This window comes from Cibotium barometz, chromosome 64 (assembly GCF_041138505.1).
Source record: "Cibotium barometz isolate CiBa-2024 chromosome 64, ASM4113850v1, whole genome shotgun sequence".
NCBI lineage: Eukaryota > Viridiplantae > Streptophyta > Polypodiopsida > Cyatheales > Cibotiaceae > Cibotium > Cibotium barometz.
This window is the reverse complement of record NC_141109.1, coordinates 7387040-7410181: the sequence shown is the minus strand read 5'-3', so window position 1 is coordinate 7410181 and position 23142 is coordinate 7387040. Positions and strand designations below refer to the sequence as shown.

At 49.1% G+C, this 23142-nt stretch overlaps 1 protein-coding gene across 1 annotated transcript in view; it reads right to left on the bottom strand.

Annotated features, from left to right (window-relative positions):
• Positions 1-411: 411 nt before the first annotated feature.
• LOC147603259 (Chaperone DnaJ-domain superfamily protein) overlaps positions 412-23142 on the bottom strand; it is a 34829-nt gene continuing 12098 nt past the window's right edge. Inside the window, exons 3-6 of the mRNA XM_086796679.1 lie at positions 1267-1297; positions 1147-1173; positions 888-1008; positions 412-767 (exon numbers count right to left, since the gene is read on the bottom strand). Of these exons, the coding sequence (XP_086652805.1) occupies positions 713-767; positions 888-1008; positions 1147-1173; positions 1267-1297 (234 nt within the window). The 3' untranslated portion in view covers positions 412-712. The remainder of the gene's footprint in view (positions 768-887; positions 1009-1146; positions 1174-1266; positions 1298-23142) is intronic.

Below are 23142 nucleotides of genomic sequence, written 5' to 3'. Positions count from 1 at the left end.
TTCCCGTAGTTATGGTTACCATCCATAGGTGCGCACTTGTAGACGCTTCATAAGCGATGCTGTCAAGCACCTTGTGGGGTTTTGAACCCAAGACCTCTTGGTCCTAGGCAACACCTTCACCACTTGGGCTATCACCTCATTGACGTGGGAGGTTTTGTTTTAGTGTACCTATGCTTTGATTATCCATGTATTATTTTGCAAGATTATTTTCATGAGATACTGCCACAAGCTCAACCAACTTCCAAAATCTTAAAAAACATCGTCGTGCTACCCGTGTAATGACAAATTATAAACTTTAGGATCATACTTAAACTGACATGTTGTAAGTCGTCCCTTGAAAGAAAGAAATAGAAATAGAAAAAAAATAGCATTATTGCTAGTTATTTGTACACCTTACACAATTGTGCCACATTTCGATTAAGCTTGAGAGAGACACTGTGTTTGGCAAATACTTACAACAGTTTGATAAGAGTAAAGGCTGTGTCTTAAGTGTCTTACTGATTAATCCTCAATTTTGATAACAAGAACCTACAAATCTCAAATTCAATCAGCCATGCATTTAGTGCCATTTCAGTGGCCAACCTTGCAAATACATTTTGCTATGCACTCTTTGGTAATCCGCACAACATGTGTGCTTCCAAAATGCACAATCTGGCATCCAGACTCTTACAGGCCATGAAATCCTCGTGGGAGGATTGTCATGGGAGTATCATCATGGGAGGAATGGATTTTGGGAAGGTGACTGGCGTCGATTTTCCTTGTAAGCTCTGCAGGAAAGTATGCAAATACAAGCATAATCATGAAAATCTTAGAGAGAGTCCACCAGCAGCTGAAATCTCAAAAGCTATACCACTACAAAACTTGAAAAACAAAAACTCTTAGTTCACCTAGTAGCTTGAGCCCCTCCAAGGCCAAGAGTTCCAAGAATGATGAACAAAAAGGGCAAGGCCGAGGTAGCATAGTGCAACCGGCTGCCTCCCTTTACAAAACCATGTCCAATACTGCTCTCTATAAACGATCAAATTCAGCCATCAAACACAAACTTGAAAAAAAATGAACATCTTGATCTTGATGTTTCCCACTAGAGTGCACCCATAGAGACTGGCTATTGGGGAAACGTTTGTAAACTGGTCCATGCCAACTTACCTCCAATGGGCCGATCTGATAGTTTTTCTGCAAGATAGGGTGTCCACAATCAGTTATGGCTAGTTTTAAAATGAAACACGTGTGGCCAGGGAAAATAGCATTTCAAAAGATATCACTGACCAGCCTTGAGACAGGTGTATGCTTCCGTAATCTGCATACAGAAATAGCCATAATAATGAGATGTTCGCAAAAGCCCATGCTGCTGCTAACCTAACATGAGGCTTAAGTTTGGATCTAGAAAGAATTGAACCAACTTCATACCAACTTGAAAGATCTTCATTAAAAAGCTTATGCAGCAGCACCAGCATGTTTGGTTTGACCTGAAGGCCATGGACAATGCTCTACTATGAGGAAGTCACCTTTCAACTGCTCCCCATGTGCACCTTAGATTGCATATCACTAAAACCGCAAAAGACGTGTATAATCCCTACGCAATCTCTATAAATCAAGCCAACCAATTATACCAAAAATTCTAATGATCATACCTCAATGTGAGTCCAGGAAAGATGGTAGATGATACGTGATACATCAGAGCAATTGTGACACACCTCACCCACAGTGGTGCCACATGGCAGCCATGTGGCAGCAGGCCAGCCTGCAAGTACTGGTCGTGGGCAGCATGGGCAGCGCACAGTAGAAGTCGGCCATTGTACAGGGCAGCAGCAGCTTCGGACCGCGTGCTTCAGTTGAGCCCCGTTGCATTGTGCACGGCCCAAGCATTTTTTGCATGTTGCCTCAGCGCCACCTCCTCCCTTTGATGAGACAGATACCCCTGAGGATGAGGATGGGGGTAGGTGGCAGACAACAGGCCGGAGGCAATGCTGACGCCCAGCCACACACAGCAGCTGTCACATGCACCCTGCACTGTGGTGCTATGTGAGACACTGGCTCAGCATTCAGTATAACATGTCACACCATTAGTACCCTTTTTTAGGAATATGTCGTAAGCCGTGGCCCCACTGTGAGCCCCAGTCCGGGATATGTCAAGCATGAGCTACGTAGGTCAGCCTCCCAGCCTTAGACGTCAGGGTCATTCCCTTAACCCACTTGGAGAACAAGCATTTAGGTCATCTGAGGATTAGGGCATATTAGTAAGTCCATTAGTTGCACAACACAAGGCATATTAAAGTATGTAAGCCTAGGTGCATGGGCCAATCCATTGGCTAGCCCATGGGGCAGCCCCTAAATCTCAGTCGGCAGCATTTCCAGCCATTAATACCCAATCAGCCAGCATATTATGCCAATCGGTCAGCATCTAATGCTAGTCGGCCAGCATGTGCAGCATTGAATGCTTATCTTCATCAATTGTGGGCATTAAATAGCAAGCCGTGTTAGCAGTCATCTCCTGTCTGTACCATAGTGCTCATAGAGGGCCTTTGTTGTGGGTGTGCCCACCCAAGAGCTCTTATCTTTTTTCCCCATATTTTCCCTATTTTTTCTGGTCGTGGGGGCTGTCTTGCTCTGGTTGCCTGTATTTGTCCTGGCCGACTTGATTTTGCTGGCCGACTGGATGTTTTTCCCAGTCGTGGACATCAGGGCTGCTGTCGGCTGGTTTATGGCTGGACGACCAGCATAGGGGAGTGCTATAAATACCACCCTTGCCCCCACCTCCTATATTGTACCGGATCTTGTGTATAGAGCAGAGTTTATACAGCTTCTCTCTCTCTCTTCTGCACTTTGTTCTCTACAGCAGTTGTCTCATCTTTCCGCTGTGCATTCCGACATGGTATCAGAGCCCTAGGTGCTTGCTTCTGCGTTTTGTTCTCTACAACAGTTGTCTCATATTTCCGCTGGGCATTCTGACATGGTATCAGAGCCCCAGGTGGCCTGAAGCTTGGAGACAGTGGGAGCTTGAGGGTTTGCTGATTTGTGGTGCTGATTGGAGATTGCTTGGGCTGTTCGGGACTTGGAGATCGGGTAGAAGGCGGCCATCACCGTTGGACAGCCACCTTGCATATTATTTGCAACCTCTTCTTCATTTTTTTTCCCACCCACCCTGCCTTCACAAGACCTCATGAACCCTTGAGATGGCTGAGAAGCACGTGAAGATCCCTACTCTCCCCACATTCCCGGTGGATCGACAGTTGGACGGGACCAACTATGGTATATGGAAGGTAATGATGGAGTTTGTCTTGGAGTCTTATGACTTGGCTGATTTCCACGGCCGGGGTTGGAGGACGGGGAACTTTTACCCTCTACTTGGAAAGAACGGGAGGGTCAGGCACAGTTATGGGATCGTGTCAATGCCCGTGTGCAATCTTTCATCTTCCTTGATTGCACACCACAGGTAATTAATCATATCAAACATATGACGCTGGCCAAAGGAATTTGGCTTCTCTGTATAACAAGGTATCACCCATGAAGCGGATCTCCTTGGAAGTGCAAATGCGGGTGATGAATCCTGCAAAGTCTTCGACGATGCGGGAGCACATCAATAAGTTGCAGGCTCTTCAGTAGGAGGTTCTTCAAGCTGGGAAGGAGATATCTTCAAAGGACATGGCCATCACTTTGCTGTCTCATCTAACCTCTCAGTACTCAGCTTTCTACTACTCTTTGATCACTAGTGGTAGGCTCAGCACCATCACATGGGAGGAGCTTGTGCCTATGGTCTTGGACTAGGAAGAGCGTTCTACGAACCCTCCACAGGGCAGAGGTTCTGAGGCCTTGACTGGCCAACGGGGTCGAAAGGCCATAACAACAATAACAATAAGGGCAAAGGGAAGTCTTCATCGAAGAAGTCTTCTGAGAAGAAGCCCGATTCAGAACGTGATAATTTGAAGGCCAAGCGGACATGTAACAATTGTGGCAAGAAAGGCCACTATTGGAGGAAATGTCCTAAGCGGAGTACCAAGAAGAGTGTTGATTCTTCAGCTTCAGCTACCAAGACTCCAGCTTGGGTGCACTTGGAGATTATGGACATAGATGCTTCATCTTCTTCGAGCAAGGAGGCACTTGGTTTCACTGCGAGGGATACTCGGGAGTGGATTCTCGATAGTGGTGCTTCCAGGCACACGACTCCTTCCCGAGAGTTTTTATAGGATCTTAAACGGCAGTCAGGTCGCATTTTCATTGGCGACAATTCCACTATACCGATTCACAGTTAGAGCAGGATGGAGATTATTCATGATGGAAAGGGGGGAAAAGCATTCCCCTTGTGTTCTTTACGTCCCAGCACTTGGTTTTCATCTATTGTCAGTGCATGAGGTTTGCAAGACTGGCTTTCGAGTGGAATTTGAGGAGCATTCTGTTGCTCTACGGGTCAAAGAAACAGGCCAGGTTGTATGGGAAGGCGGAGTGGAGAATGGTATCTACAAACTCTCAACACTCTCTTCTCTATCAGGCACTCAGATCAGTGATCTGTGGCACTTCCGTTTTGGCCACTTGAATGTGGATGCACCGTGGCAGGCTTTCTGGGACCAGCTCGTCGATGGCTTGCCAGATGTTGGCAGGAGGTAGAGACGCTGTAGTTCTTGCATTCGTGGTAAGCAACACAAGGAATCTTTTCCGAAGCAACCTACTAGGCGGGCTTTGAAACCTTTGGAGTTGGTACACATTGACTTGTGTGACCCTATGCAGACCCCATCCTTGGGAGATTCTCTGTACTTTATGCCGCTTGTTGATGATTGTAGCATATTTACATGGGTTTATTTCCTTTCCCAGAAGGACCAAGATTTTGCTTGGTTCAAGGAGTGGCATGTTATGGTGGAGAAGGAGTCTGGATTGTAGAGGTTGTCCAGGAGCTGGCTGACCAGCAGCAGTCGGCCAGCTCAATATGTCTTTCCTAGCCTATAAAAGGCAACAAAGCTCATCATTTTCAGCATTCAGCCCTTGCTTGGCTGAGTCATAGATCTAGGCTTAGAGTTAGGGTTTTACACCTTTCTATGGAAGGCAGCCAAGGGTTGCAAGACTAATGTACCTTTTTGTACTATGTAATATACTGAATACTAAGCTCTCTCTCTCTCTCTCTCTCTCTCTCTCTCTCTCTCTCTTCTGCTTGCGTTTTGCATCAGCATGTTCCCAAATGGTGTTTAGGGCTGAAAGAAGACTCCCAGAGCTTCCGCACGTAACATTGGTAATCAGAGCAACAGGCTCAGCAAAGCTAGGCACTGATTCAGTCCCAGATTAAGGTGCACGGGTCCAAGGCACAGGAAAGTGCACAAGTACGAGACCCAAGGCAAGGAACACAAGACAGGAAAGAATTCCCAGCACTCAGGAGGTTGGTTGGTGGTGTTCCACAAAGCCCAAGGGGATGGTAGTCCTGTGTGTCGGGTGCCACTTGGGGCACACCAGGAAACGGTTCCAGGGGGGTTGATCCTCCAAGGGATCGAGTGAGAGTGCCAAACTCATTTCTCAGGAAAGAAGACCAGAGACAATGTTCAGGGACAAGGCAGGAATGGAATGGGGATTGGATGGAACAGATGCATAGATCTTCATCAGAGTTAGAGTGGATTTGGAGACCGGGCCGGGTTTCACTGAACAGGTTGCAAGAGTAGGAAGGATGACATGGGGACTCCAGGAATAGAATGGGATGATGACAGTCATCCAAGAATACAGATTGGAATCCCTTCATCAAGTTTAGCAGAGGGGGATGTCATGTGCGAGACATACACCGGCTGAACTCAGAGGCTAATCCTGAAGAGGGCAACATGATAAAGACAGATTTGAACTAGATTTTGGAGCAATTGACTATTGGTGGACATGGAGAGCTGTCGGCCAGCATATACAGGTGTATGTCTAGTCGGCTGCAGCAAGGTGAATATTGGCTGTCCAGGAGCTGGCCAACCAGCAGTCGGCCAGTTCAATATGTCTTTCCTAGCCTATAAAAGGCAATAAAGCTCATCGTTTTCAGCATTCAGCCCTTGCTTGGCTGAGTCATAGATCTAGGCTTAGAGTTAGGGTTTTACACCTTTTCATGGAAGGCAACCAAGGGCTGCAAAACTGATATACCTTTTTGTACTATGTAATATACTAAATACTCAGCTCTCTCTCTCTCTTCTACTTGCGTTTTGCATCAGCATGCTCCAAGATGGTGTTTAGGGCTAAAAGAAGACTCCCAGAGCTTCCGCATGTAACAGCACAATGAGGATGCCATTTCTCCTCAGTTGGCTAAAAAGATGTGTTGTACACTTGTACCCCATCATCTGAACGTAGACACGTTCACACTTGGTCTTCGCACTCATATTTTCCATAAGGCTCAGTAGTTTCAATTCAAGGTTCAAAAGGCCACATTTCAATGGGACTTCATTGTCTCACCTCTTTTGGGGTGTGATGTGATTCTCGACATTTAGTGGTTTAGGGAGTACGTACCCATTCCTAATCGGAGGCAGGCAGGAAGGACACTTTCACGATTGTTGATGGTGTTCCTGAGCCTGTCCTCATTCGTGGGGATAGGAGCATTCCCGGCATTCTACTCATCTCCCATACCCAGAGCCATCAGAAAAGGAGCCGAATGTGCTTTGATATTGATCCATAGCCAACACTCTGTTGATCAACCATCAACTCCTTTGAAGCAAAGGATGTAAGGTCCCCTCGCACAGTATCAAGATATTATGTTGAAGAATGATCTCCCACCCCAACTCCCACCAGACGTCTCGAGGATCATCACATTGAGTTGGTCCCCAAGACATAACCACCTAGTAAGTTCCCCTATCGCCTTTCGAAGGCATTGGCGAGCGAACTGGAGTAACATATTTCCTAGTTACTCCGAGCCAAATTTATCCGGCGCTCATCCTCACCCTTTGCTGCACCTATTTTATTTGTGCAAAAGAAAGACAAGTCCGCACGACTACAAGGCACTCGATAAGCTCACAGTTAAAAACAAGTTCCCAATGCCCACGATTGAGTATATCCTTGAGCAACTCAATGGTGCTAAGTTCTTTTCAAAGATAGATCTCAAAAGTGGCTATCATCGGATTCGGATCTTTACGGCTGACATTCCAAAAACAATCTTTAGGACTAAACGCGGCCACTACGAGTTTGTGGTGATGCCACTCGGACTCACCAATGTATGGACAATGTTCAACAAGATGATGTCTAGGTCTTTGTGGAGTTGATAGGAAAATGTGTGTGCATCTTTTTAGATGATATACTCATCTTTTCTGCCACTGCAGAGCAGCATGAGCAACATGTTGAAAAGGTCTTGCAACTATTGCAGGACAATGAGCTCTTTATCAATGTGAAGAAGAGCGAGTTTGGAGTAGTGTCATCGGTGCAGACGGGATTAGCCTTGATCCTAAAAAGGTACGGGCAATTCTCGAATGGAACGTTCCCAAGAATGCTCGGGAGATCCACTCTTTTGTAAGTCTCTGTCAAGCATACAGTTCCCGCATGGAAAAAATTTCCAACCTTGCAGCACCTCTTATAGACTTGCTCAAGGATGTGATGACACATCGCGTCGTTAGAAGGTGTCCGTGATGGGCAAATGAAGAAAGTTGCCTCCGAATCTCCAATTTTCAAGTTGGCTTCCTAGAGTGATCCTTTTAACGTGATTACCAATGCTAGTAATTTAGCCATAGGAGCTATCCTCTAGCAGGAAGGATGCCTAGTGGCCTATTATAGCTGGAAATTGAATGACGCAAAGAAAACTATTCAATATATGACAAAGAGTTATTGGGGGTGATGACGGCTCTTAAACATTGGAAACCTTTCCTTTATGGGAGGAAATTCACAATTGAGACGGATCATCATGCACTTAAATGGTTGCCAACCATGCCTAGTACCCAATGGGGTGCCAGACAAGCCAGATGGAATCAGATTTTTCAGCAATTTGGAGATATGATTGAATACATCCTTAGCAAAAATAACCACGTTGCCGATGCTCTAAGTCGCAAAGGTACCATTTAAACTCTACAGGAGTCCATTGTGCTCGAAATACATGGAAAGGATTTAGAAAGTATGAAGGCATAGTATGAGGATTCTTTGGAATTTGAGACTCGATCCCTTCAGTCAAAACCAGGTCACTATACCATCCAAGAAGGCTAGTTGTTCTACAAGAACCACCTATGCATACTAAGCGAAAAGCGACAAGCACTTCTTCACGATGCCCATGACTCTCTTGTCAGAGCGCATCGTGGTATCAACAATACATAGGAGAAGCTAGATTGTTGACCGGTTCAGTAAGTTTTGCATGCTCATTCCGTGCAAACAAACAGCCACAGCAAAAGATATCCCTTGCTTGTTTCTTCGCCCTTGGTACCTCATATGTGGTTTGCCAAGGACAATTACATCTGATAGGGATCCCAAGTTTACTTCACATTTCTGGAGAGCATTATTCAACAACTTTGGGACCAAGTTATAGTTGTCCAACGCATTCCATCCACAGATAGACGACCAAACAGAAATATACAATCGATTGGCATTTGATGTTCTCAAGTCATATTGCCATGATCAGCAATCGAAGTGGGAGCATTATCTTCCTTTGGTACAGGCAATCCTGAACAATACTCATTCATCCGAGAGGACACGAGGTTATAGACTCCTGGCTCAACCAGTGGAGACACAAGCTTTAGAAGAAATTAAGGCAGATTTTGTCGATGTCTTTCCTACTGAATTGCCTTGTGGTTTACCACCCAGTAGGTCATTAGATCATAAGATTGATTTGGTTCCAGGGTCTCAATAGCACCTTACAAGATGAGCCAGCTACTAGAAGAGGACGACAGTTGTCGGAAGATCTCCAGATGGGACAGATACGCAAGAGTAAATCTCCCTAGGGAGCTCCAGTACTTTTGAAGCACAAGGACCGTACTTGGTGGATGTTTGTGAATAAAGTTACGATAAAGAATAGGTATCCTCTTCCCAAAGCGGATGATTTGATAGATAGGTTGCAAGGTGCTACCTATTTTACGAAGATTGACCTCCGTGTTGGTTATCACCAGATACGTATATCCGAGGAGGATGTTCTTAAGATAGGTCTCCGTATGCAATATATGGCAATTACAAGTTTCTCGTATTACCTTTTGGGCTCACAAATGCTCTTGCTACATTTCAGTAAATGATGAATGATCTCTTTTGAGATTATTTAGGGAAATCTGTTGTAGTGTTCTTAGATTATATGTTAGTTTATAGTCGTACCCTCTAGAAGCATGTTGAGTATCTCATGGTAGTCTTGGGGATTCTGAGACAGGAACAATTGTATGCTAAACTCTCTACGTGTGAGTTCTTCTATAAGCAGCTCACAACTCTAGGTCGTCGGATTTCTCGAGATGGTATGAGCATTGATATTGAGCGGATCCACAAGGTGTTGGATTGGCCAATTCCTCGGACAATGAGGCAACTTTGGGCATTCTTGGGATTCACTGTCTTTCTAAAAAAGTTAGTGAAGGATTATTCAAATCTGATTGTTCCTTTCACGAAACTTCTCAAAGGATGGCGACGCAAGTCCAATAGTCCTATTACCTGCAATGAGAGACTTGATGAGGCTTTCCAGACTCACAAGCTTAAGGTGAAAAAGGCACCTATTTTAGCTTTATCGCATCTTGGTCAACCATGGTTGAGACTGACGCTAGTGATTACGCAATTGGAGTTGTCTTATTCCAGGGGCAACCTGTGGCTTTTGAAAGCAAGAAGCTTGATGATAGCCAACTCAAGTAGCATACTCAAGAGAAAGAGTTGTATGCACTGATACATGCATTGAAAATTTGGAGACATTATTTATATGGATCCAAATTTGTTGTCTTGACTGACCATGAGTCGATCAAGTACATTTGTGATAAGACCTAATTTGAGAGGGAGGAAGGCATGGTGGGTAGAACTTATGTAGGACTTTGATATGGAGATTCAAAATAGGAAGGACAGTTTGAATTGGGTTGCATATGCTTTGAGTCGGCGGATTGGAGAGGTGAATCTTTTGAGTTTCACTGAGATTATTGCTAACTCGTATGATTCCCTAAGAGGGCTGTGTCGGACCTATGGGCATGTCAATCGGTATTGGCAACAATAGGTTCAGGTAAGGAGCTCCATGGACTTGGGGGCCATACCACCTGTTAGGGTGGCTGGTAGTCAGTACTTGATCAGGAATGGATTACTGTTCTGGGATGAGAGAGTCTGTGTACTGGATTGTGCTGAGATTAGGAGGAAGATTCTTTACGAATGTCAGGACTCTCCTACAGCACGTCATCCGAGTGTACAAACTTATAATTTGGTAAAACGGATGCTTTACTGGCCTAAAATGAAGGAAGAAGTCCAGGACTATGTGGTGAAGTGTCATCAATGTCAGGTGAATAACACCGAGCGTCTTAGAGCTAGAGGGTTGTTACATCCTCTAGATATCCCTTTTGGGAAGTGGGAAAGTATTTCCATGGATTTTATCGTCATCAGAAGAGAACATGATGCTATTTGGGTGGTGGTCGACAAGCTCACAAAGATGGCAAGGTTTTTACCTACAAGGTCAACCGTGAGAGCAATTGATTTGGCTAAGCAGTTTGTTGAGAAATTGTTCAAATGCTTTTGTGAGGTGAGCGACAGGGACTCTAAGTTTTCTCAAGTTTTCTGGACACTTTTTGCAGCTATGTTTTCCAAAAAGAGAAACTACGCTGAGTATGAGTTCCTATAATCATCCTCAGTATGATGGGCAGATGGGGAGGGTGTATCAGGTTTTGGAGGATATGCTTCGCGCAAACGTCTCCAAGTGACCATCACATTGGGAGAGAGAGATCCCAATGGTCGAGTTTGCTTGCAATAGTGCTAAGCATTCAGCTACTAGTTCCAGTCTGTTTATGCTAATGTACGGTTATCAACCTAGATCTCCGGTAACTCTAGCAGGACTTAAGGGTATAAAGGTTGATGTGGCTAGAGACTTCTTAGCAGATATGCAGGAGATGCTCGTCAGTGCACTGAAATCTATCAAGAGTGCTCAGGATAGAGCACGGTTTTATGCTAATACGAAGCATTCCCCAAGGGAGTTTTCCAAGGGAATGCTTGTTTATCATTGGATACCCAAGAGTTCTAGACGTTACGGACAGGGAAGGTTGGGAAGTTGTCTGTCGACCTTGTCGGATCCTGAAAAGGATTAGTAAGGTGGCTTATAAATTAGAATTGCCTCCTGATGTAAAAGTTCATCCGTTTTTTCATGTGAGTAGACTCAAGGAGAAACTCGCAGCTAAGAATAACGTAGTTACACTAGAAACTGACAGAGGTTGAGAACTTGTCCTTTGTTTCACATGAGCCATAGCTTATAGTGGATTTCAACGAGAGGAAGCTTAGGAATAAGTTGATCCTGAGTATAAGATCAAGTGCATAGACAGGATGGTGGAGGACTTGACTTGGGAGACAGTTGCTAGTTGCTAGTTTAGAGCGGAGATTCCTTGATTTTGTTTCCTAAAGAGAAAAGGTCTTAGGAGGGAAATTATGTTATATACCTAACACTAATCCTCGGGATTAGGGTAAGGCCACAAGCAAGTTTATGCATTATTATTGTTAATCCATTGTTACTAGCTATTGTTATTTATAATGATGCACATGTTTACATTGCTACCCAATATGCTGCTAGCCGATTGTACTCTCCACGACCTGCTGCTGATTGCAGTATATGCTGGCTGACTAATAGATGGAGATATGCAGACTACAAGAGCCAGGCGAATCCGTTTCCTCTTATGTTTCAAAGTTTTGGCGGATTCTTCTCAAAGTCACACCTTTCATGACGATTAGTGAGGACGAGAAGAAAAGAAAGTTTGAGTCAGGGCTGCAACAAATCATTCAAAAGAGCCTTGCAATGTATCCCCACAACACCTTACAGGAGCTCATATAGCAACTATTTCTGAGGAGTTGCATGGCAAGGAAACGCCAAAAAGACAAGAATTCAGCTCATACAAGGGAAAATTCAGAGCTGGAAATGAGCAGAAAAAGGATGGACAGCCACCTAATTTTATGTCTCATGAGTCCAAGGATGCAAAAGGGGGCTCAGAAAAGAAGCCGGGGGGCAAAAAGGATGATCCTAAGCTGTCAAGACAGCATATCTTTGATTGTATGAGAGAGGGGAAGTGCTTCGCGAATCACATGTGGGAGCAAAGATCACATGAATGCTCAATGTCCCAGTATCTCAAAAAGAATAATGTGCAAGATGCCAAACCGAGTGTGAATGTTATACCCGATGTTCAGGGTAACACTGCACATGAACCAAAGAGCAGAATCTTATCCAAAGCTTGGGACATGTTAATGGACCAAACAGCTTTATTCCTTTTTGATAATGCCTCAACAGATAACTTCATATCCATACAGATGGCTGCTGCTCTTGGGTTAAAGCCCGAGAAATTGGGCATGGACTTTCATGCAAATGCTACCTTTGAGAGCAAGGAAGTTAAGGTCACTCCCATCATTAGGAAGCTTCGCATACAAATACAAGGATATTTGGATCATGAAGACTTCCTCGTGGCACCACTTACAGGATGTGATGTGATACTTGGGAAGCCTCGGCATTATTGTTTGGATCCCAAGATTTTGCACAAAGAAATGAAAGTTATGTTTACTCATAGGGGTAGGGAAGTTTGTATTGATGCGGGTACTACTGGGAGTACCATACCCGTTGTAAGCCATATATCTATTTCAAAGGCAATAAAGAAACCAGCTTGTTCTTACTTGGTCTTTGTGCGTGATAATGTTGAGCATGATGCTGTAACTCCCGTAGATCAAGATACGAGTGATTTCTTAAGTAAATATGCTGATTGTTTTGCTGATTCACTACCAGGACAGTTATTCCCAGAGAGGCCCAAGGATCATTGTATTGATATAATCCCTGGGATCTCCCCTCCTAATCGACCTCCTTATAGGGTGAGTGCTGTCCAACAGGAGGAAATCATGACTGAAGTAAATGATTTACTTGAGAAGGGGTTGATAAGGCCAAGTTCTTCGCCTTATTGTTCTCCAATTTTACTTGTGCAGAAAAAGGATGGAACGACATACAGAATGTGTGTTGATTATAGGGGCCTTTTTTTTTTTTTTGTTGAAAAAACGATCCTTCTATTAGTTAATGAGAAAACGCCATAAGGCTACAAAGCTCACCTCACAAGGAGGGATAAAAAACACACAGTGAACACCTGAGCTCCACCCCCATGTGGCTGGCCGCTCTCTGGGGGGGGCTACCTAGTAGTACATGTGGGAGGTGAGAAGAGCCAAACTGGAGGCCTATAGTGCCAAGTGACATCCTCGCCCCTCGCGATGAGGAAGGGGCCAGGCTGCCAAGTGCGGAGGAAAGCCTTGCGGCGACCTCTCATGCGATCCGAGTCACCCTGAAGTTTCCCCCAGTGTCCTCTCAAGGTGTGAATGATGTCCACCCAGAGGGCCTGTATGACCTCCGCCGGTGGAGTCACCTGGCGGTCAATGGCCTCCCTGCATCGGGCTCCATATGTGCCAAGCCGTCATGCTGCTGATCATCTCCCATCTGTGCCCGTCCCCCTCCTGGGAGACTGCCGAAGAGAAGTCTGGCGTCAGAACCACCGCCATCGCCCTGTCAGAGACCTGGATGGTCGCACTGCCAGGGACGTCCTCATATCCAAGGGCCGGGCCGCTGTCCGTGGCCCAAGCCACCGCACCCCACGTCACCATCATCTCACCTGGCGAGCCTGCAAAAACCATCCTGAGAGCGCGCTGCCAGACCTGCTGTGCCTGTGGGCAATCCCATAAGCAGTGCCGCTGCGACTCCTATGCCTGGCCGCACCGAGGGCAGGACGCTGGGTGTCTGCCAGAAGCTAGCCAGGCCCCCACAACCAGTCCTCTATGCGCTGTAAGCCAGAGAAAAAGCGTCACCTTCCGGGGCCGGAAGCTGGCCCAAAGGTGCTGCCAGAAGTCCCTAAGAAACGCAGGGGAGAGCCCCTGTCTCGCCGCCAATGCTCGGCCGCCGTCGGGGTGCCCACTATCCTGTGCCTCTGAATCCGCCGCCCCAACCGCGCTGTGTACTGAAAAAAGGGGATGCCTGGGCTGGTAGGGGCCGAGTAGGGATCTCGCCAAAACCACTCACCTGGATCCCACTGAAGGCGAATAAGAGGCCTGCTGTCCCAAGCCCATAATCTCCAAGAACAGTCCTCCCCTATCGAGGCCGGTGAGGGGTCTACATGCCACTGTCTCTGATGAAAGCCGACCACCCGCACCCTCTGAAAAATACAACCCTGGAGCTCATCCAAATCTAGTCGTGTCCTCTGAAGCTGGCCACCCTCTCCCACCTCGAAAGTGAGTGGGGCGACTCTCTCTGCTGTGCCGCAGACCGCTAGAAGGATCTCATGCCGAGTAAAGACGTCCATCCACTGTGGAGGTGGAGGGTCCTGTACTGGGGTCCGCCACTCCCGGGGGATGGCCGCCTCAATGTCCTGTCTCATCAACTCTGCCCCTCATCCCGCTGAGTCTCCTGGAGCCTCTAGAGGCAGCTGCTGAAAACATATCCAGTCGTCTAGGGACCGGGCTGGGCCGGAGCTCAACGGGCCCCACGACACGTGAGACCGGGATCCAACCATATGACCACTGGGAAGTCGGATCAAGGGGTTCCAGATCAATGGCTTCCTCAGGCGCTCCTCATCGGTGCCCGGGGGAGTCTGGAAGAGTGACGGCCTCAGATGCGCCCAGCCCTCAGAAGGCTAGCTGCAAAACGCTCCTCGAAGCCAAGGCCCACTCCTCTGGATCGCTACTCTGTAAAGATCCACCTGATGCTGGGGGTCCAGGGGCCGCTAAGAGAAGGAGTGCGGCTGAGAATCCTGGAAACAAGAAACTCCTTCCACGGCTCAGCGCCTGGTAGGAGGCCACGAACCACCAACTTGCCAAGCAAAGCTCGGCTTTGGCAAATAGGATCAACAATGCCCAGGCCGCCTCTCTCCCTCGGCTGAGTGATCACAGCCCATGCCACCTTGGCCCTGGCGGGCCGCCCGTCGCCACCGGACCAAAGAAAGTTCCTGATGAGCCTCTGCACCTGGCCAATGCACGCCCGAGAGAAGGCCCAGCAAGAAGTGATGTACCACATGGTAGCAAGCAGAACCTGGTTGGCCACAACCACTCGGCCAGCCAGAGATAAACGAGCGGTACTCCAATACAGAAGCTTCTTCCGAATGCTCAGAAGAAGGGGGGCTATCTGCTGCTCCGGAGATATGTCAATGCCCACATAGCATCCCAAATAGCGCACTGTAGTGCCGGGGGGCAGCCACTGAAAACCATCAACTGGCCTCCAAGTCGGGGGGGGCATAGAACTGACCCACAACCCACACGACTTGTGCCAGTTGATCAAAGCGCCCGAAGCTCTGCAAAACCTGTCCATGGCTGAGGCGAAGCGGCGGAGGTTCTCCTCTCCTCCCTGAAGATAGACAGCAGTGTCATCCGCAAACTCCGAGTCTAGGAGCTCCTCCGAGGTGCGGATGGGGAGATGGAGGCCCCGCAAACCTGTATCCTGTGCCGTCAAAAAAGTGCTCATGGCCTCCGCCACAAAAAGAAAAAGAAAGGGCGCCAAGGGGCACCCCTGCCGCACCGAGCGCGAGAGCTGGAACCTCTCTCCGCGCACGCCCTGTATCAGCACCTGGCTATGAGCCGATGTGTAGAGTGCAGAGACCCCACGGATCCACTGAGGGGGGAAGCCCATCCTCTCCATAGTGCCTTCCAAGAAGGCCCAGTCCACCCGATCATATGCCTTCTCGAAGTCGAGAAGGAGCACTACCAGATCCTCTTGCCGAAATCTAGCCAAAGCCGTAGCCTCCCAGAAAGAGAAGATGTTATCCAGGATGCTCCTATCCTGGATGAAGCCTGTCTGCGTGGAGTGGATGATGTCCGGAAGGTGAGGCTGAAGCCGCCTGCTGATCGCCTTAGCTAGGACCTTGTAGGCCGTGCCTAGCAAGGTGATCGGTCTCCACTGTCTAATCTCCAGTCTGTCTCCTCCCTCTTTGGGGATCAAGTGAATCAACCCCTCTGCCATGCTGTCCGGCATGTCTCCCGACTCCATAATCTCCTGGAATGCCAATCTGAAACCGCAATGTAAGAGACCCCAGTACCTCTGGAAGAAAGCCACTGAGAGACCGTCCTCTCCTGGGCATTTGCCCCAAGGAAGTGCCTGAAGAGCCTCCTCCAGTTCCGTATCCGAGAAGGGGGAGAGAAGGGAGTGCTGCAAATGGGCCGGCACAACCGGTCTCGTGAAGCTCCAGACTGCCTCCCAAGCCTCTCTCACCCTGTCATCTGCTGGCTCAGCAGAGAGCAGATCCCTGTAAAAATCTGTGGCTATCGCCCGAACCCTGGGGGGATCCACCACAATCTGGCCATCAGCCTGCCGAAGACGCCTGAGACCCTCTCGTCTGAAGCGAGGCCCTGTCGCCTCAAAGAAATCTCGAGTCACTCTGTCTCCAGCCTGTGTCCAGAAAGAAGCCCGAGCATGGAATCGGAACTCCACCCTCCTCTCCTTGATGGATCTGATCTCTGTGCGAGCTGACTCCATCTGCTCTGAGATCCAAGGGCTCGTAGGATCCCTCTCCTGGAGTCTCTGAAGGGACGCTAGACTCCACCGCAGGCTCCTCTCCTGCTCTCTGAAGGCCTCCAGACGGTCCTGGGCAGCCTGTCTGAGCATCCTACTGATCTCCTGCAAGCCCCTAGCAAGATCGCTGGCTGCCGATCCTCTCCTGAACTGCAGCTCCTGCCAGACCTGCTCAACTCTGGTCGCAATCTCGGGCTCCTCTATGAGACAATTTGGAATCCGGACGCTCTGGCCTCGCTCTCCTCTCGTAGGGTTCTCGATCTGGAGAAGCACTGGAAAGTGGTCTGAAAACGAGGAGCCTGCAAGTATGCCCACAGTGCCACCTCTATCACAAGCCCACTCATCAATGTAAAACCTGTCAATGCGGGAAAGGTTAACTCCTGTGGCCCGTCTATCCGAGCGCGAGAAAGATAAACTCCCCTGCAACCTGCCAAACTCCGAGAGAGTCCACGGATCCTGGCCTCTCACCTGCAGCACTAGTTCCTCCCAGGCAGCGAGCTCCGGCCCATGAATGGTCTCCTGGCTGCCCCCCATCCTGTCCTCTGCATCCTCTAGCATGTTGCAATCCCCCCCTAGGCACCAATGGTCTGCCATGGGGAGGGACTGCCTAATGGTGCTCCAGAACTCGGCTCTCCCGGTCGCCCCATTAGGGGCGTAGAAGTTGAGGAAGCCAATGCGGTCTTCCCCAACCCGAAGGATGATCCACTGCGCTCGACCCTGGACCAGAGTGCTAGAATCCACAACCTCCGATAGAAGCTGCTCGCTGACTGAGATGCATACTCCACCCTGGTTCCCCTGGGAGCCATATGCCGGTGACCAAAAAGTGTGACTCCTGCCTGGCAAGATCTTCCCGCAGGTGCGGGTACGCCCGGCAGAAAGGTGGTGTTCCTGGATGAAAAGGATATCTATGGGTCCTCCAACGAGAGCCCTCTGGATCTCCTGGCGAAGTCTGCCCCGACCAATGTAGCAGCGATGTCCACCGAGACCCTGGATGTTCCATGAGAGGATCCTCATGGATGAGCTATGGCAAGTTGATCTGCCCTCCACTCTGTGAGTCTTGGGCGCCGGCTTGGAGGGAGAATAGTCACTGTCTGTCCGGGTGCGGAGTCTCTCCAAAAAGAGGGTGACTTGTCTCTGTGTCCAGCCCCACTCCGCCTTCGCCCTGTCCAGGGCATAGGCGTGAGACCAATCCTCTGTATATATGTATCTAAAGGTAGGCTGCACCCTCGGGGCGGCATGGAGGAGAATCAATAGCACCGCCTCAACTGAGGTGTGGACCGGATCCGCCCGCCAATCTCCTATACCAAACAAGCTCATGCGGACTGAGTGTAATCGGGTTTGCAATAGGTCCGTGAGCCCCAAGTCACTGAAGTGGTGAGAAAACTCCAGTATCTGATCACGCAAAACTTCCTCTACAGATTTGCAATCCCATGCTGTGTCTGGGGCAACACTGAGAGGAAAGGAGAAGGCCACCATGCTGCTCACTATTGAAGGAGAACGAGAGGGATGGCACACCACGCAAACTCGCAAGGGCGCGACCAGTGTCTCGAACGGGCCAGCATCCAGCTGGAGGCACCTGAAAAAACCGTAATCCACTGGGAGCCCCATCACTCGCGGGGGCCCCCCAGGGGAGGCTGGAGAGAACTCTGTGGTGGCGGGCGAAGCTAGGATTGCCATCTCCACCGGCCCGGAGTGGCGGTGAAACAGCCGCTGGACTAAACTCTGGCCTACCCAGCTGCGCTGCCCCGGGGCAGTGGGTGGTCTGGCGAAGTATCCTGGAGAGGCTGAGGGAGGGATGGGGGCTCGCGGAGAGGAGGGGGGAGAGCGAGGAGAGGATGGAGAGGCATCTGCCAGAGGATAGGTGTCAGGGGGGGCCGCCGGGGGAGGCGGGAGGGGGGGGGCTGGGGGGGGAGAGGGGGGGGTGGAAGGAGTGCTCTCCGGGTGAGGGGAAGAGGAGCCGGGGGTCGCAGAGTGTGGCCCGGGATCCTCAGGAATCTGCTCCATGGAGGGGGCGGGCCCCCCCGCGGGGGGAGGCGGGAGCGGGGTCTCCACGTGGGGGGCTCCACCGGCGGCCTCAACGGGCACTGAGTCTGAATCCTCGTCCATCGGGGTGGGACCTGCTGGCCGCCTATCCCTGACTGGAGCATAAGTGCGGGTAGGTGCCTGGACGCCAGCTGGAGTCGCCTGTCCGCCAGCCTGTGCTGCCTGCCGGCGTCTGCGACGGTCCCTGCGGGCCGGGCGTTTCCGCCGGCGAACCTCCTGCCATCCGCCAGCCTCCTGGGTCTGCGCGGCATCCTCCGCCGGGGCCTGCTCGTCAGATGATGGCGCCTGCTGTGACGAGCCAGGGATGTCCGGTCTCTGAGGTGGATGGCCACCCCTCGGGTCTCCTGCAGGGGGTCCAGAGGCGGCAGAGCGTGAAGGATGAACCCCCTTGCGGGGACAGGCGCGTGCGAGATGGCCCATCTCCCGACAGGTGTAGCACTGGCCGGGGAGGCCCAAATACTCCACGCGCTGTGTCAGATGTCCTCCAGAAAGACAAGGGAGGAGGATCGTCTTCGGGAGGGACTCCGGTGACGGAACCACAACACGAATGGCCGGGAGTCCTGCTGCCCGAGCTATAACTGAAGCCGCTGTCTGAGGCGTCTCCACCACCTGCCCGAACGCCTTGCCAATGGATGACAGGAGGGGCAAGTACTCCCTACAAAGTCCAGGAAAGCAGGTAGTGATGGGAAAACCTGTCGCGCCTGCTAGCGGGTCAGAAGCGGGGTCGAAACCGTGAGTCCATCGCGCCAGGAACGCCCGGGATGAGCGGAGGGCAATGGGGCTCCAAGCCAGCACCATCTGAGCTGCCTGGGGGGACTCGAAATCCACCTGGTAGTAGCCACGTCCCAAAAAATCGACACTGACGATCTTGGCAGGCACGCCAACGAGGCTGCCTTGCAGAAGGTCGCGAAGCTCTCTCCGCATCGGACGGCTACCCACTATCTTGCAGACCAAGGAGGAGGCCTCAAGAGCGGATACTGTGGAAACAAACAGCTGATGATCTGCAGCTATGAACTCCAGACGGAGACCGGAATCGGCAGGGGTAGTCGGAGCGGCTTCCATGGAGTCCTCCAGAGGGAAAAGGCCAGAAACCGGGGTCACCAACGGGAGGGACACAGCCCTACGAGGAAACGGAGAGGCGGAAGGTTAGAGGATAGCGGGGGGGCAGGGCGGAGCTGAGGCGGGGGATAGCGGTGGGGGGAGGGGCGAAACGGAAGGGGAGGAGAGGGAGAAGGCGGGGGGGAAGAGCCGCGCAGCCGAGGAGAAGGCGGGGGGGGGAAGAGATGGCGGGGGAGAGAAGCGAGGCGGAGGAGAAAGCGTGGGGGGTAGAGATGGCGGGGAAGAGATGGCGGGGGAAGGAAGCGAGGAAGGAGGCGGGGGGGGGGGGGGGGGGGGGGGGAGAAATGGCGGGGGAGGAGACGAGGAAGGAGGCGGAGGAGGAGAGAGAAGGCGGGGGAGGATGCGAGGAAGGAGGCGGGGGAGGATGCGAGGAAGAAGGCGGGGGAGCGATGGCGGGGGGAGGATGCGAGGCAGAAAGCGGGGGAGAGAAGGCGAGGAAGGGTGCGAGGAAGGAGGCGGGGGAGAGGACGGAGGAGAAGGCGGGGGACAGGGCGGGGGGAGAGGGGGGCGCGACAGCAAGAAGCAGCGGGAGGGGGAGAGGCGGAGCTCGCAGAGCAGATCCTGACTGTCCTAATCTTCGTTTCTTGCCTTCAGTATTTTTTTAGCAACGAATCCCGCTTGCACGGGCAGTCTATCAAAACAGTTGATTATAGGGCCCTTAACAAGATTACTATCAAGAACAGGTTTCTGATTCCTCGAATCAATGATATTCTTGATAAACTTGAGGGAGCTGCTTGTTTCAGTCGCATTGATCTTAAGAGTGGTTACCATCAGATTCAAGTGGTACCTCAAGATGTGCACAAAATGGCTTTTTGAACATCATTTGGTTTATGTGAGTATTTGGTTGTGCCATTTGGACTTACGAATGCTCCCGCTACTTTCAATAGAATGATGGACTGAATTTTTAGACCTCACCGCAAGTTCACAGAAACTTTCTTTGATGATATTACAAATTTTTCAAAGAGTGAGGCTGAACATAAACAACATCTTGCCATTGTTTTTGAAGAGCTAAGGAAACATAAGCTTTTCATCAATGGGAAGAAGAGTGAATTCTTCTTGTCAGAAATTCACTATTTAGGGCATATTGTTTCAAGGATGGAGTACGCATAGATCCCAAAAAGATTCAAGCAATCAAGGATTGGCCAGAATTGCAGAATGTGCATCAAGTTAGGAGCTCTATTGGTTTATGCTCTTATCATCGTCGATTTATTCGATACTTTTCTTTCTTAGCTTCACTGTTACATGATCTAACGAAGAAGAGAGTAGCATTCCATTAGGCAAAACCCGAAAAGACAGCTTTTCAGAAGTTGAAGGATGCCATCATATCAGGGCTAGTTCTTACTATCCCAAATTTGCATAGACCTTTTGTGGTCGAATGTGATGCATGTGGAGATTGTTTGGGGGCTGTTTTGAACCAAGAGGGACATGCAGTGGCTTTTGAAAGCCGCCGCCTGCAACATGCGGAATTGTATTTGCAGGTTTATGAGAAAGAGTTGTTGGCCGTTATTCATGCCCTTCAAACATGGAAGCATTATCTTTTGGGGGCTGAATTTATAGTAAAAACAGATCACTAGAGTTTGCGGCACTTTCTTACACAGCCTAAACTCTCAGAAAAGCATCTAAGGTGGGCAAACTTCTTGTCCATGTTCCATTTTCAGATTTTGCATACCCTAGGCAAGAAGAATTTGGTGGCGGATGCTTTGTCACGCAGGCCACAAGTGCATGCCGTAACTACCACCTACCATCAAGACTTATCAAGGATGCAAGATATGTATGCTTTGGACATAGATTTTCAGCTTATTTGGGCTGATTTGAATCATGGTACTGTTGTCCCATCTTATTCGATTAGAGATGGGTTTCTAATGATGCAGAATTGTATTTGTGTAGTGCGTGAATTACGCCAAAAGGTTATGGAAGAGTGTCATGCTCCACCATATGCTGGTCATCCTGGTATTTTGGCTACTACAAAGGCTTTGGAAAGATATTTCTTTTGGCCAGCTCTACGCAGGGATATTGAAGCTTATGTGCGAGAGTGCATAGTGTGTCAGAAAGTCAACTTTGACAACAGACACAAGGCACCTGGTTTGCTTCAGTCCTTACCCATTTCACAAGAACCATGGGAAAGCATTACTATGGATTTCATTATGGATTTGCCAAAATCGGCACATGGAAATGATGCTATATGGACTATTATAGATCGTTTTAGCAAACACGCACACTTTATTCCTGTGAGAAAAACAATCAAGCCAGAGCACATGGCAAAGTTGTTCTTAGCTCTTGTTTGATAATATGGGCACAGTTGAGTTTTTCATCAGTCTATCATCCTCAGACGGATGGTCAGAGTGAAATTGCAAATTCAACTATGTTTGATGTGCTCAAGTGTTATGTATCTGAGCAGAAGTCAGATTGGGAAAAGTATTTGCCATTAGTTGAGTTTGCATACAATAACACAGTGCATTCTTCAACTAATAAGACTCCATTTGAGATAGTCTATGGCAAGGTGGTGCTTCCACCTATCTTACAAACAAAATATGAAATCTTTGCAGCAGATGAGTATGTCCGTGATTTGGATACTACATTTGCACAAGTTCGGACAGCCATAGAAAGATCTCAAGCTAAGCAGAAAAAGGCAACTAACAAACACAGGCGAGAGGTGGTTTTCAAGGAAGGTGATTGGGTATTACTTTAGTTTGAGAAAGCACGTCTTTGGAAGCGGCCAGGTAAGGAAGGCCGGTTTCCTAAGCTTTCAAATAGGTATTATGGGCCATTCCAAATTATGCAAAAAATAAATGAAGTGGCATATAGATTGGTATTACCCGATCACTGGAAAATACACAATGCCTTTCATGTTAGCTTGCTGAGGCCTTATGTGGGACCACCTCCTATGAAACCAGTTTTGGAAGATCCACCAGAAGTGGATGAACTTGAGGAGGTATTGCAACCTGAGCATATAGTTTTTCGCAAGCATGCAGGTGGCAAGCTAGTGCGCATGTATCTTGTGAAGTTTAAAAACTATTCGGCTATGGATGCAAAATGGATGGACAAGGATTATTTTGCGGAATATCCGGAACTTTTGAAGGTCTACTTGGAAGCTTTTTAGTTGCGGTCAACCGCTTAGATGCCGGGGGGAATGTCACAAAAATTCCTTACAGCTTCTATTTTTCTACTGTTCATGTGTGGCATGTGAAGCCTGACATGACATACATGTATGGCTGGTGTGGCATGGTGTGTCTGTGTGGCATATGGAGCCTGACATGACACTACATGTATGGCTGGTGTAGCCTGACATGATAGTACATGTGTGGTTTGTGGGGCCTGACATGGTGTACATGTATGGCCAATGGAGCCTAACATTATAAAATTCTCTGGGACTAGCTATCTTGGAGATCTTTTGTATTTATGTTCTG